Here is an 11,946-nt window from a genome sequence, read left to right on the forward strand (position 1 = left end):
AAACCAGTAGCCAACATCAAACTAAATGGAGAGGAATTGAAGGAATCCCACTAAAATCAGAGACTAGAAAAGGCTGCCTACTTTCTCTCTATCTGTTCAATACAGTACTAAAAGTTCTAGCCAGAGCAATTAGAAAACAAAAGGAAGTCAAAGGGATGCAAATTGGAAAGGAAGAAATTCACTATTTGCAGATGATATGATAGTATAATTAAGTGACCACAAAACTTTCACCAGAGAACCCCTAAATCTGATAAACAACTTCAGCAAAGTGGCTAGATATAAAATTAACTCAAACACATCAGTAGCCTTCCTCTAAACAAAGGATAAACAGACTGAGAAAGAAATCAGGGAAACGACACCCTTAACAATAGTCACAAATAATATAAAATACTTTGATGTGACTCTAACCAAGCAAGTGAAAGATCTGTATGACAAGAACTTCAAGTCTCTGAAGAAAGAAATCGAAGAGGATCTTGGAAGTTGAAAAGATCTCCAATGCTCATGTTTGGGCAGGATTAATACAGTAAAAATGATTATCTTGCCAAAGGCAATCTACAGATTCAGTGCAATCCCCATCAAAATTCCAACTCAATTCTTCATAGAGGTAGAAAGGGCAATTTGTGAATTCATTTGGAATAACAAAAGACCTAGTATAGTGAAAATTATTCTCAACATTTAAAAAAAAAAAGCCTTTGATTAACATTTAAAAAAATAAAATGAAATGAAAATTAGAAAACAATAAGGGAGAAAAATATGTGTTACTACCTAATGATGTCTCTGGGTTAGTCAATCTTGTACACAGTATCACCACCCCAGTATCAAGTTTTGTTCTGTCAATGTGAATTGCCAAGAATGTATCTTTACACCTGGACAATAGACCTTAGCTTTAGCTTCTGTCTGTCATTGGCTGCCTCACATTCTTGACCCCTTTTTTAAGGTTCAATGACTTGAACTTCTTGGCCTAAATTTGTATTAGATGTACAGCTGGGTCTTCATGTGGGCCTCCTAAAGATTGGAGTGGGGGCTGTCTCGGACTCTGTTGGCTTCCTTTGGATCCCTTTCTTCTAGCTGGGCTGACTTCTCCACACTCAGTGAAAGAGGATGTTCTTAGTTCTGCTGTGTAAGGATATCCCATGGCAAGGTGGTATCCAGGGTGGGATTTACCTTTCTCTAAGGAGAAGGGGAGGGGATTTGGGGAGAGAGATTTATAAGGGTGTGGCTGAGAGGAGAGGAGAGAGGGGCTGTGAGCAGATGTAAAGTGATTTCATTTATTTATTTATTTATTTATTTAATAAAAGGGGCAAAAGTTACTACTTAAAAAGAACTCTCATCCCTCCTTCAGCTTAGCTTCCTTTCAGAAAGGGGATGAGCTACCCTGTAGAAACACTAGGCTGCCAGGCTTCTTCCTCTTTCTTACTGTAGGCTTTCTGATTCATTTTGGCCAGAAAGATACTAGCATATGCTACATTCTCAGAGAACATTCAGACTCCCTAACCTGAAAGATACAGCAATCCAGGCTTGAGGCAGTAAAATAGAGCTCCCAGAATGAAAGCAAAATCCCTGCAGTACTTGGCATGAACACCTATCAACAGCACTGGAAGGCCTCAGGGCACACAGCAGGAGGGTGAGTTAATGAGCTCCACCCTAAGCTGCAGGCAACCCTCAGGAGTCTTGAGACTTTCAGTCCTGCAGGACCTACTGACCCTCTCTGGACTCTCAGTGCTCCTTCTACCTACCAGCCATGAGGACTCTCTGCTCTGTGCTGCTGATATGCTGCCTCCTTTTCTCATCTACCACCCCAGGTAAGCCTGAGGACCTGCAGCACCTGCTCAGGACTGGAGACATGGAGGCAGAACACTGGAGCAGGGAGAAGCAGTGATCCTGGCAGGCATTTGGACCTATTCAGGGGCAGACAGAGTCCTATGCCTGACATGGAGGAAGGGCCTTGTAGAGAAGGGATTCCACTTCATCTGCAGAGAAGCTCCTCAAACACAGAGGCCAGCTTCTGATCCCAGACAGGCACTGCCATCCTCACCCAAGTCACTGAGAGGCCTTCCCCAGGTGCCCTGGCTCAGGGACTCTGCCACCACTCCTCCTACAGGGATTGGGACTATCCCAAAAATGTTCAAGCAGTCAGAGTGGTGGTATTCTATTTCTGGAGGGAATGGCTCCATTCTTGGATGGGTGCTTCTTGTCCAGCTGTAGAAAATCCCACATATTCTGAGCCAACACAATCTATCTCTTAACTCAGAAGCATGTGGGTTCCTGTAAAAAGAAATGAAAGATATATTTTCCCAATCTGTCACTTCTGTTGATCCAGATCAAGTCACAAGTCTCTGGTCCTTATTTTCCTTGTCTGAACTGTGAAGTTATTACAGAAATTGAAGCTGTAAAATTCTATGGACAACATTAGTAGCCTTTTCTCAAAGTATCTTCCCCATCTCTCTTTGTGTGTATGATTTGTGTGTGTGTGTGTGTGTGTGTGTGTGTGTGTGTGTGTGTGTGTATCTGTGTGTGTGTAGGTATGCACTTTACTTTATATAATTGGTGTCCATGAAAGATATAAAGGACACTTCATTCCTGTCACATATCTGCCCATGTCTACCCCACGCACTTCTGAAGAACAACTGTGAGGGCATAGGGCAAAGACGTTCCTTTCCTTCACGGCAGGAAGAAGTTAGGAGATAGGCAGGATCATGCAAAGGTAAAGATTCCATCTGCCCCCTGTAGTCTACTTGTCCTAAACTTCCTAGAAATTTTCAAATTAGGGCCATGAACCAGAATCTAGATCTACAAAATGTGAGCCTTTTTGTATTTCAAGATATTTTATATAGAAACCATCAAGATTTCCTAATCAGACTCCTTTGTATGTTTACATCTTAGCAGGAGTTCTTTATGTTTCTCTAGCTTGCTACCCTAACCCATCTAACCCTAACCCTAACCCTAACCCTAACCCTAACCCTAACCCTAACCCTAACCCTAACCCTATCTGTTTCTCAATCTAACAAAATTAACAGTAGAAATTATCACAGTAGTTCTCAAAAGAAGGTCTTTTACTCTATGCTATTGATGTTTTTTGCTTTTGTGCTGATGCCCTAATGTTTCTGTATACTATGACATGGCTCTGAGGTATAAATGGAAGGGATATTGTAGCCCCTCTAACATTGTTCTTTCTGTTTAGTAATGCTTTCACTGTTTTAGAGTACTTTACATTGTCATACGAACTTAACAGTTTATGTTTCTCTATTCCTGTAAAAACAAAAAATGTCATTCGGATTTTGGTGGGGATGCCCTGACTCTGCATACCATTTCAATTAGAAAGTAAGCCGACACTCAAACATGCAAGGTCTTTCTATCTCCTAGTGTCTTTTTCAGTTTCTCTCTTCAATGCTGTAAACTGCTCAGTGTCTCATTTTTAACATTTGGATTAAGTATATGAATATATATATATATATATATATATATATATATATATATATATTAGAGGTTATTGCAAGGGGGCTTAGCAACTTTACAGAGAATAAACTTGAACACAAAGCCTTTCCCTTGGCTGGTGATAAATACATAAAATACTTTGTATAAATTTTCTGCCAATCAGGTCAGATTAGTGTTTGATATAAATATCTCATTTAATGTCAATTAATTGTAAATGCTTGTTTTCAAAAACTATCACACTCTAGGATACTAAAGGATTGGAACTTCTGAGCAGGAATTTTCAGAGGCCTTGAGTCAGCCCATAAATTACTAGAGGATGTGGGTAAAAATTACCACTTAATGGTTACTAGGTGTATCACAGAGTAATTTTGTTCTATCCTGGATAATGTTGAAGACTAATCTAGGATATTATCAATGTGTTCAGTGATATCCCACAGAAGGCAGAATAAGTACCAGTTTCTGAAACCTATGAAAATTGCCCAAGGCAACCACAATATCAGTATAACACTAATGACTATAGGTTTTGGTGGAAATTGTGGTGAGAAGTCTGTAACTTGGACTGGAGTCAGAAGAACAAAGCTGACTAAAAAGGAGAAATGGGGCACTTCAACATACTTTTCTGCTACAGAAAGACCTGTAGCATTAAGAAATAGACTATATGACATCTTAGGGACAACAGTAAGAAGGAGTAGCAGGTGTATTGGGGAAGAAGCTTGAGTCTAAACATCAATATATAAAAGCTACACTCACAAATTTACTGTTCATCCTTGCCAAGTGTGTGATTTCATTATCTGTCCCCAGGTTCAATTCCATGACAATTGCTTGGAAGAGAAAATTATCCCATGAACTCAGACACATTATCTATCTTGTATCCCCAAAATGTTCTCAAATATTTGGCCTTATAGATATAATTCTAAAGGATATCTGCTCTCTCCTTGCAGCTGTTGGAAATCTAAAATATGTTGGAGTCCAAACAGAATATGAGCGGTGCCACAACCAGAGAGGGTACTGTCTCAATGCCCTTTGTCCTCATAATTCTATACGTGTGGGAACCTGTCATCCAGAGAAATTCTTCTGTTGCAAAAAGAAAAAACTGATTGGAAGGAAGTAGATGGAAGTCAAATGACAGATATGTAACTGATATTTTAATAAAGGAAACAGTTTTTAAAGCTTATCTACTTCAGATCCTATTGAAACTTGTGTTTTGGTTTAGAAAGGGTTAAGAAAATGCAAGGCTAATATCCAGGCTTGGTTTTTGATAGGGGACACTCCAGAAATCCTGCCTAGTCCTGAGGAATGATTAGAGCAATGTCACTCTTACTTGAATTTATTGTCAAACACATGTGAAAAGTGCAGAAGAACCACACAAGGCTGGACAGTGAACATAGCTCTCAAGCCTCCTGGGGCCTAACTGAGGGTAACTCTTCCATAGTCTCACAGTTAGATAAGGCTACTTTTGCGGATCCAGGGCTTACAGGACTTAAGGCAGTGGTTGGCAATTGTATTAGAACCTCATTTATAACAGTAAGTTGTCTCAACAAAGCTTTTTCCCTAGGGATAATGTCTGTTTTCAGATCAGCATTTTTTTAGTCAATAACACAAGCACACAAAAACTTTATTTTTATTGTTTGGTTCTTGATACAATATATTTTGACTACATACTTTCCCTTCTCCAACTCCAAATAAATCCACTCTGTACACATTCCACTTAATTCTCTATCTTAAATACAACAACAATAAAAACAAAACTGTGCACACACATACATTTGTACCAGAGAGAGAGAGAGAGAGAGAGAGAGAGAGAGAGAGAGAGAGAGAGAGAGAGAGCATGGAGTCTATTTTGTGTTAGGCAACTATTACTGAGCATGTGGTCTGGATGTGGTTGATAATTCCACTCTGGCTCATATTGCCAAAGAATTAAGACATCACATTTTTACACTATTGAAGATTGAGAAATTGTCTGGTGCTCAACTAGAACACCCTACAGTCTGGTGTTCATAGTACAGAAGCACTATATCTGCTAGCAGAGAAGAAAGTAATCATCAGTCTCACCCCGTTGTGAACCACCTGCAAGCTACAGCAGTGATCTGCATGCACAGTACACCCATTGGTACAATTGTATCACATATGTTATGGGTGTATATAACCACCTTTTTAACAGATTCAAACCCCTTTTCATGATACAGTAGCCATACCTGATATTGATAATGAATCCAAGAGCATGAAACTAGACCAATCATGTAGCAGGGTATCTTCCCATTACATTTGTATAAAGCTCAGCGATTGGGGTGTATGAGAGGTAGGCAGAGTGAGGAGTCAGAAGGTGAGGAAGAGGAGAAGGAAGAGGAGGAGCTAGGATGAGAGAGGGAGGAGTCATGGAGAACCACAGGTTCATCTATAACAGTCCTGGGTAACGATTTATATCTTAAGGTTAGATATTGGAAAACAACTCTAATTGTGTGGGTAAATTGTTAATTGAGCATTTCTGATTATATAAAGCCTTTGGATAATAATTAAGCTTTAGAATCTCATTTCTACCGGGTACCTCGTGGGTAGTGATTGGCACAGCCAGCCACCACGCTAGCATCTTGTGAGTGCCAGGGCTGGTGCTTCTGGTAGGTCAGAGCTGAGACACTGTCTCTCTTAGCCTCAGGCCTTGCCTAGTCAGGAACATGGCAGTCCCGTAAGAACAAGCCAGATTGGGTGACGCCATTTTAATTATTACCACAACATAATCACGTGTCATAGGGGAAAAACTACTATTGTTATCCTATTAAAATATCATACTAATAAAATGACACTTACAGACATATTGCTATATCCATAGATCAGGACACCACGCATTCAGCATCCGAGATACTTCTTACAGTAGATAGAAATTAAAACAGAGATGTCAACAAGGTTCTAGCTCCCCTTTCTCTGGCTAGTTACACTGGCCTTCTGTCTACCTACTCCTCTACAGCATGTCCCTAAATGTGGTGCCTTGCCTCTTGTTTCTTGGTTCAGGGAGTATGAAACCTTGGTTTCTACCCTCTTCATGTCCCAACCCTGACTGATCAAGATGTAAATGAATAAGAAAAAAAACAAGAATATTACCAAAACATATTTTCCCATATATTCAGAGTTTTCCAGAACATCTCCCAACTGAATATCCTGGGAGAACACCCTCTCCTAGACTACAGCTTTGGTATATTTTTTCCTAAAATATATAGATGTTAGCAGGCATGGAATCATATCTTTATGCTCCACAAAGCTAGGTTAGGACACTTATCTTGAACAGGATCATTAAAATCACGTAATTAGTAGTGAAAAGCAGGAAAAGGAGCCATATTTGACATGGCCATATAAGGAAGAACAACAAAGAGAGCCATTAACTCCCATAACACTTCAGTGCACATTTGAGATGCTGATACTGAGGGCAAGTTTTAGCAAGAAGGTGGGAGACAGAGATGAGGCCAAGATGTGGTCTCACCATCATTGTATCAGCTCAAGATCATCTGGCAAGTTGTAAATCTTTCTCTGAGAGGTTAGTTCTTTCTCTGACTGCTCTATGGGTTTCATATGTTTCTTCATCTAGAAGGTGATTCCAAGCAGGATTCTAATCTCTTTGGGACCCCTGTTTCAATAGTCTGATAGGTAAAGATTAGGTAACAAATTAATATTTCAAAATATATTCACTCATACCAGGCCTGCTTGGTACATAAGCAGGCAACCAACAATTACAAGACATTGAGGACCAGATGCACATGAGGAACACAGCCACATAAATTAAATTACAAATGAGCCATGAAATATATTACACACAGTATTATGCAGGTATATTATAGACACTACTATATACAGTATAATAACATTCTCTGTTAGAAGATAGAAGATATCAGTAGCATAAAAGTCAATCTAGAAGTCATCATTGAAAAAAATGAATATTTCTACCAAACAGCCAAAAGCAGGGAAAAATGAGAAAATATTTAAAAAAAAAATAGGGTGATGATACACTCGAGAAGTTGTCCAGTTAAAAGAACTTCAGAGAGAGGCGAGTTGCATCGGGTCTCCTGACCTCTATTGTTTGGCTCTGGGCTTACCTTTTGATCCTGAGGAGGCTTGTGAGGCTACCTTCTTTCTATCATTTGGACTGGATAATCTCAATGGAGCTGCTTTTGGGTTCATGGACTCTGTCTTATTAGCTCAAGGCTACTGTTAAGCTCAATATAGGTTTCTGTTTTCAACACTAGAATTATTACTTTTTTGCATAGTTGAAAATGTGGTAGGACCCAGAAAAATTAAAAAATCTATTTCATAGAAATATATATCCTTTGGGAGATACTAAATTAAGAGTACCAAAAATTTACTTTTCTATCAAAATCTTATCAAACATCTTCAAGGCAACATAATTACATCTCAAGAATTACATATCCCATATGTGTGCCACTTGCTCTTCTTGGACCAACTCCTTGTTTCAGACCTCTCTACCCCACCACAGTTTTGTTCTGCTTGTATGTATGTGGTGTAATTTCTTCTGAGATTGAATGAAGTCCTGAAAGAGGCATGTGTAGACTCCCTTCATCTTCAGTGGAGACCAGATTTCACAATCCCTAGGTAATTTCTGCAACCTGGATACATATTGGCTTTGAGTTTCCTTGGCACCAAAGCAACGTACTAAGATGATCTAGAGAGTACACTATATTTCCCCTCTAGAGAAACATGAGTCAGGTATGAAAGAGAATGTTGACATGTCAGTGCCTACAGGGGCCCCTGACTGATGTGATAGTCACCTTCTGTACACTGATTGGCCTCCTCTAGTGACTGGTGTGTGGTTACCATGAAGTCCAAGCAAAGGCTTTACAGCTGTGCTGTTTTGCTTAAACCAGAGCTGAAATCCAAACTATCTGTCCTTCAAGTGACTCCCTGACTGAGGGGCAAGATATTCCTAGGAAAGCCTAAGAGGTTTAAGGTTAAGGTTAAAGCCTAAGAGATTTGCTAGCAACATCTGAAGGAGACTGGCAGCGGTGGTATTAAATGGCTGGTGTGGACCTGCAGTTTCAAAAGTGCGCCCTTAAGACAGAGTTAAATTGTCCTTTGTACCTCCTGAGAGAGAATGTGATACTAGGTAAAAACAAACATGGTGATTTTGCACACACTAGGAAAAATCAGCCACGTGTTGTAGGCTTAGACTTTTCTTAACCTACTTTATTTAGGGTTCTTTAATGCTTCAGCCTCCTGTCTAGCCCGCAGACCAAAGGTAACAGAAACAAAAGGTTCATAGGAAAAAGAAACTGTGGACCTGTTTAGAAGTACTTATTTAAGGGAAATACTCTTTGTTGTCAAAATAGGAGCAGTCCAGCCCAATAATAATCACCAAACACAAACCAGTACCAGTGGCACAGTGCAGTAGAAACCATGAAGCTCTGAAGAATTGGAAGTGACTACAATCAGTCCGAATACTAGAAGTTCTTTTGTGCTTATCTTACTAATAAGTGAAAACCAGTGAAGACAAGGGAGGTGTCGCAATGCAAGACCATTCTGTCTCTCACTGTCTATAGGGTTCTATTTATCTTATTTCTTAACATCATGCACCATCTCAAGAGTCAGTCTATTTCCAGCAAAATATTGCATGTCTTCTCACAAGGCAGCTTCCAGGAAAACATCATGGTACACAACTGAGCTTTTCAAGAAATCAGAGACCACCACTTCACATCCACCTTCTGTTTTGTTTATTTTTTTTTATTGTCTTTTTCTCTAACATCAACAACTGCTTGTGTAATCAAACAAAACAACCTTAAATTTCTATCAAGATATAAGGCTCAGATTCTGGTGTGGTTTGAGTGTGAAATGAACCCCCACAAGCTCCTGTGTTTGAACACAGTCCACAAAACCTATAGTGCTGATTTGGAAGTTTGGCGACCCGTTATACAGTGGAATGTCATCAGGAAGTGGGTCACTGGAGTTGGCCTTAAAGCTTTAGAGTCATGCATGACTTCCTATCCATTCTCTCCTGATTACAAATCCAAAGTGAGCAGCTGTGCCAGGCCTCAGCCTTCAGGCTTTCCCTGTCCTATGGAAGTACCACCACCACACTCACACCCAAACTGTGAGCCACAACAAACTCCTCATTGTCATTTAAGATGCTTGTCAGTCATGACAAGAAGAGTACCCAATACAGGTATATAAAAAATTTTCCCTGGAGATGCTGAAACAAAGAACCCTTCTCAGAAACATGATGACACTTTATGAGTCAACTGAGATGGAAAAAGACCTCTTTGAGGACAGGATAAATTTTAATAATTTGCTTCTGAAATCAACCTAACTTCATAGCACTCACATTGTTTTTGACACCCTGGGAGACAGCATTATGCAGTTGGGAGCAGAAGTGAGACAGGAGGAATGTGTTTCTCAAATATATTTTCTCCCTCTTTTCTCTCTAGACTATGCCCTTCCTTTCAACACTCAAATTTACAGGTTTAATCTTATTGCATTGCACAGAAGTAAAGCTGTGTTTCATGGGCACAGGTAAGGCTGCTAGCCTCTACAGCAACAGGTTTGTACACACAGAATGTTTTAAGTATGCATCTCAAAAGCTTTGGGGCTCAAAGCATCCCTCTATCTTGACCACTCCCTAGTCACCCCGCTATTAAGACAGAGTTCCTTAGCTTAAACTGTGAGATGGTACAAAGCCAGATCAGAACACCAGACAGGAAATCAAGCAGTCCCATGTCCTCACAGCCCAGGGCAGATACACACAGCTACCTCAGCAGAGCACAGTGAACCAGCAAGGCTATGAAGGGATGCCTTATAGGTACAAAGACTGTGGTGGTTGTTCTTGGGTCTATGTGAAAACTGTGATAGGCTTTTTTGAATTATAAGCCCAGACTTACATGGATATCAAACCCAGAAAGCTATTGACCACAGGAGAAGTAGACAGCAGTTTAATAGGGCTACTGGCTAATTGGGGGACAGTTTTCTTTAGACGATATGTATCCCTAGTGAATACAGGGCTGTCAATAGTGAAGACTTTGGGACCTAGTTAGGCTAAAAAATATCAAGACAGCTTGGAGAACTGTAGACCTTACCTCACTCTGTCAAAACAACAAAACCAACTGTATGTCCCATGACTGCTACCATAATAGCCAACTCATTGGTCTTTCCATGGGCTCCAATAGCAATGTGGGTTTGATTAGGTTCCTCCAAACTGACGTCATCTCCCTATTCTTCTTCACTACAGTATTTTACAGATGCTCCCACTCCCTGGACTAAGAATCTAAGCCTTGAACTGTAGTGAGCCTTGCTGTCTAGAAACCCAAGGATGGGCATAAAGGCTTTGACTCTGGCTAAGGAACCACTGCATACTCCTGGCTGGAGGACCAAGTTCCTCCTCAACTTGCCCATGGATTTGGGTCTCCAGGTTTTCCTTCCTTCTGAGGTCAGATGACAAACATGGCATGCTATCTTACCTGTTCCGCGCACCTCCCAAATCCCTTTTCGCCCGCGAATCAGGACACAGAGGCAATAATCGGGTATCACTGCAAACGAGGATTTACTTCTTGTCACGGTAAAGCGGAAAGACGGAAGAAGCCGGAAGCGGCCTAGCTTAAATACACCCTAGAGTGACGTATTCACTTCTGATTGGCTGTTCGCTCACCACCCAATATTATGCCTCGGGATTGGCCAGTGACTTGGCGGTCTTTCTGCCTAGCAGCTGCGCAGTTAATTGTTTACAAGTGGGAAGACACGAGGCCAGCGCCATCTTGAAATGGAGCCACTGACCGCGGCTTCCTACACTTACCTTTCTGGTGACCTGCGTATCTATCCACAGACTTTGCTGTTGCCATTTTGAACTAATTTTGTCTCAGCTTCTAAATTCTAGACTTTTACTGGAGATGTCTTAGTGGCATACACACATCAGTCTACCACCCCAACCTGTTCACTATACCATTGACCACAAAAACAATTGTGAGAGACAGATTCAAGGCAAGCCATCTCCAAATGCCTCTTGCCCTGCTTCATATTCCTAGTGAGATGACGACAATCTTCAAACGATGTTGTACATCACACGGTCATTTGAATCTAACTCTTCTTCCATGACCACAAAAGGATCATGGCCATCTTCCTAGCTGTCTCTCTGAGTGCTCATACATTCATATTTCCTTCACATTTTCCTTGACAGAAGACACACACACAAACACATAAAATTCCTGCGTAACAGTTTTTAAAATCTTATTATTTTCTTGTCCAGAAAGTTCTTTCTTAGCTTAAGTTTATAATTCAGCACTGTTTTAAGTGTACTGCACACTATCTGTCGATATTGCTCAAATGATATGCTCAAAAGATTTTCAAAAGAAAAAGGCTTTTTTTCCTGACATATAGACTTCAACTATTAAAATAATGCAAAAATGTGATGGGGTACACTGTAAAGATGAAATAATTTAAGCTATCAATGATATTCACATTAGACTTTAGGTTGATTTTAAACAATTTGAATAATTTTACACCAATTATGTGAACATTTGCTTCCTA

At 40.2% G+C, this 11,946-nt stretch overlaps 1 protein-coding gene across 1 annotated transcript; it reads left to right on the forward strand.

Annotated features, from left to right (window-relative positions):
- The first annotated feature begins 1,660 nt into the window (after positions 1–1,660).
- On the forward strand, positions 1,661–4,609 carry LOC117721652 (beta-defensin 9-like). The gene is made up of 2 exons (XM_034520462.2): positions 1,661–1,802; positions 4,377–4,609. Exons 1-2 carry the CDS (start codon positions 1,742–1,744, stop codon positions 4,544–4,546), a joined length of 231 nt encoding a protein of 76 aa, XP_034376353.1. The 5' UTR covers positions 1,661–1,741; the 3' UTR covers positions 4,547–4,609.
- Positions 4,610–11,946: the final 7,337 nt, after the last annotated feature.

The sequence above is a fragment of the Arvicanthis niloticus genome, chromosome 16 (genome assembly GCF_011762505.2).
Source record: "Arvicanthis niloticus isolate mArvNil1 chromosome 16, mArvNil1.pat.X, whole genome shotgun sequence".
Classification (NCBI taxonomy): Eukaryota; Metazoa; Chordata; class Mammalia; order Rodentia; family Muridae; genus Arvicanthis; species Arvicanthis niloticus.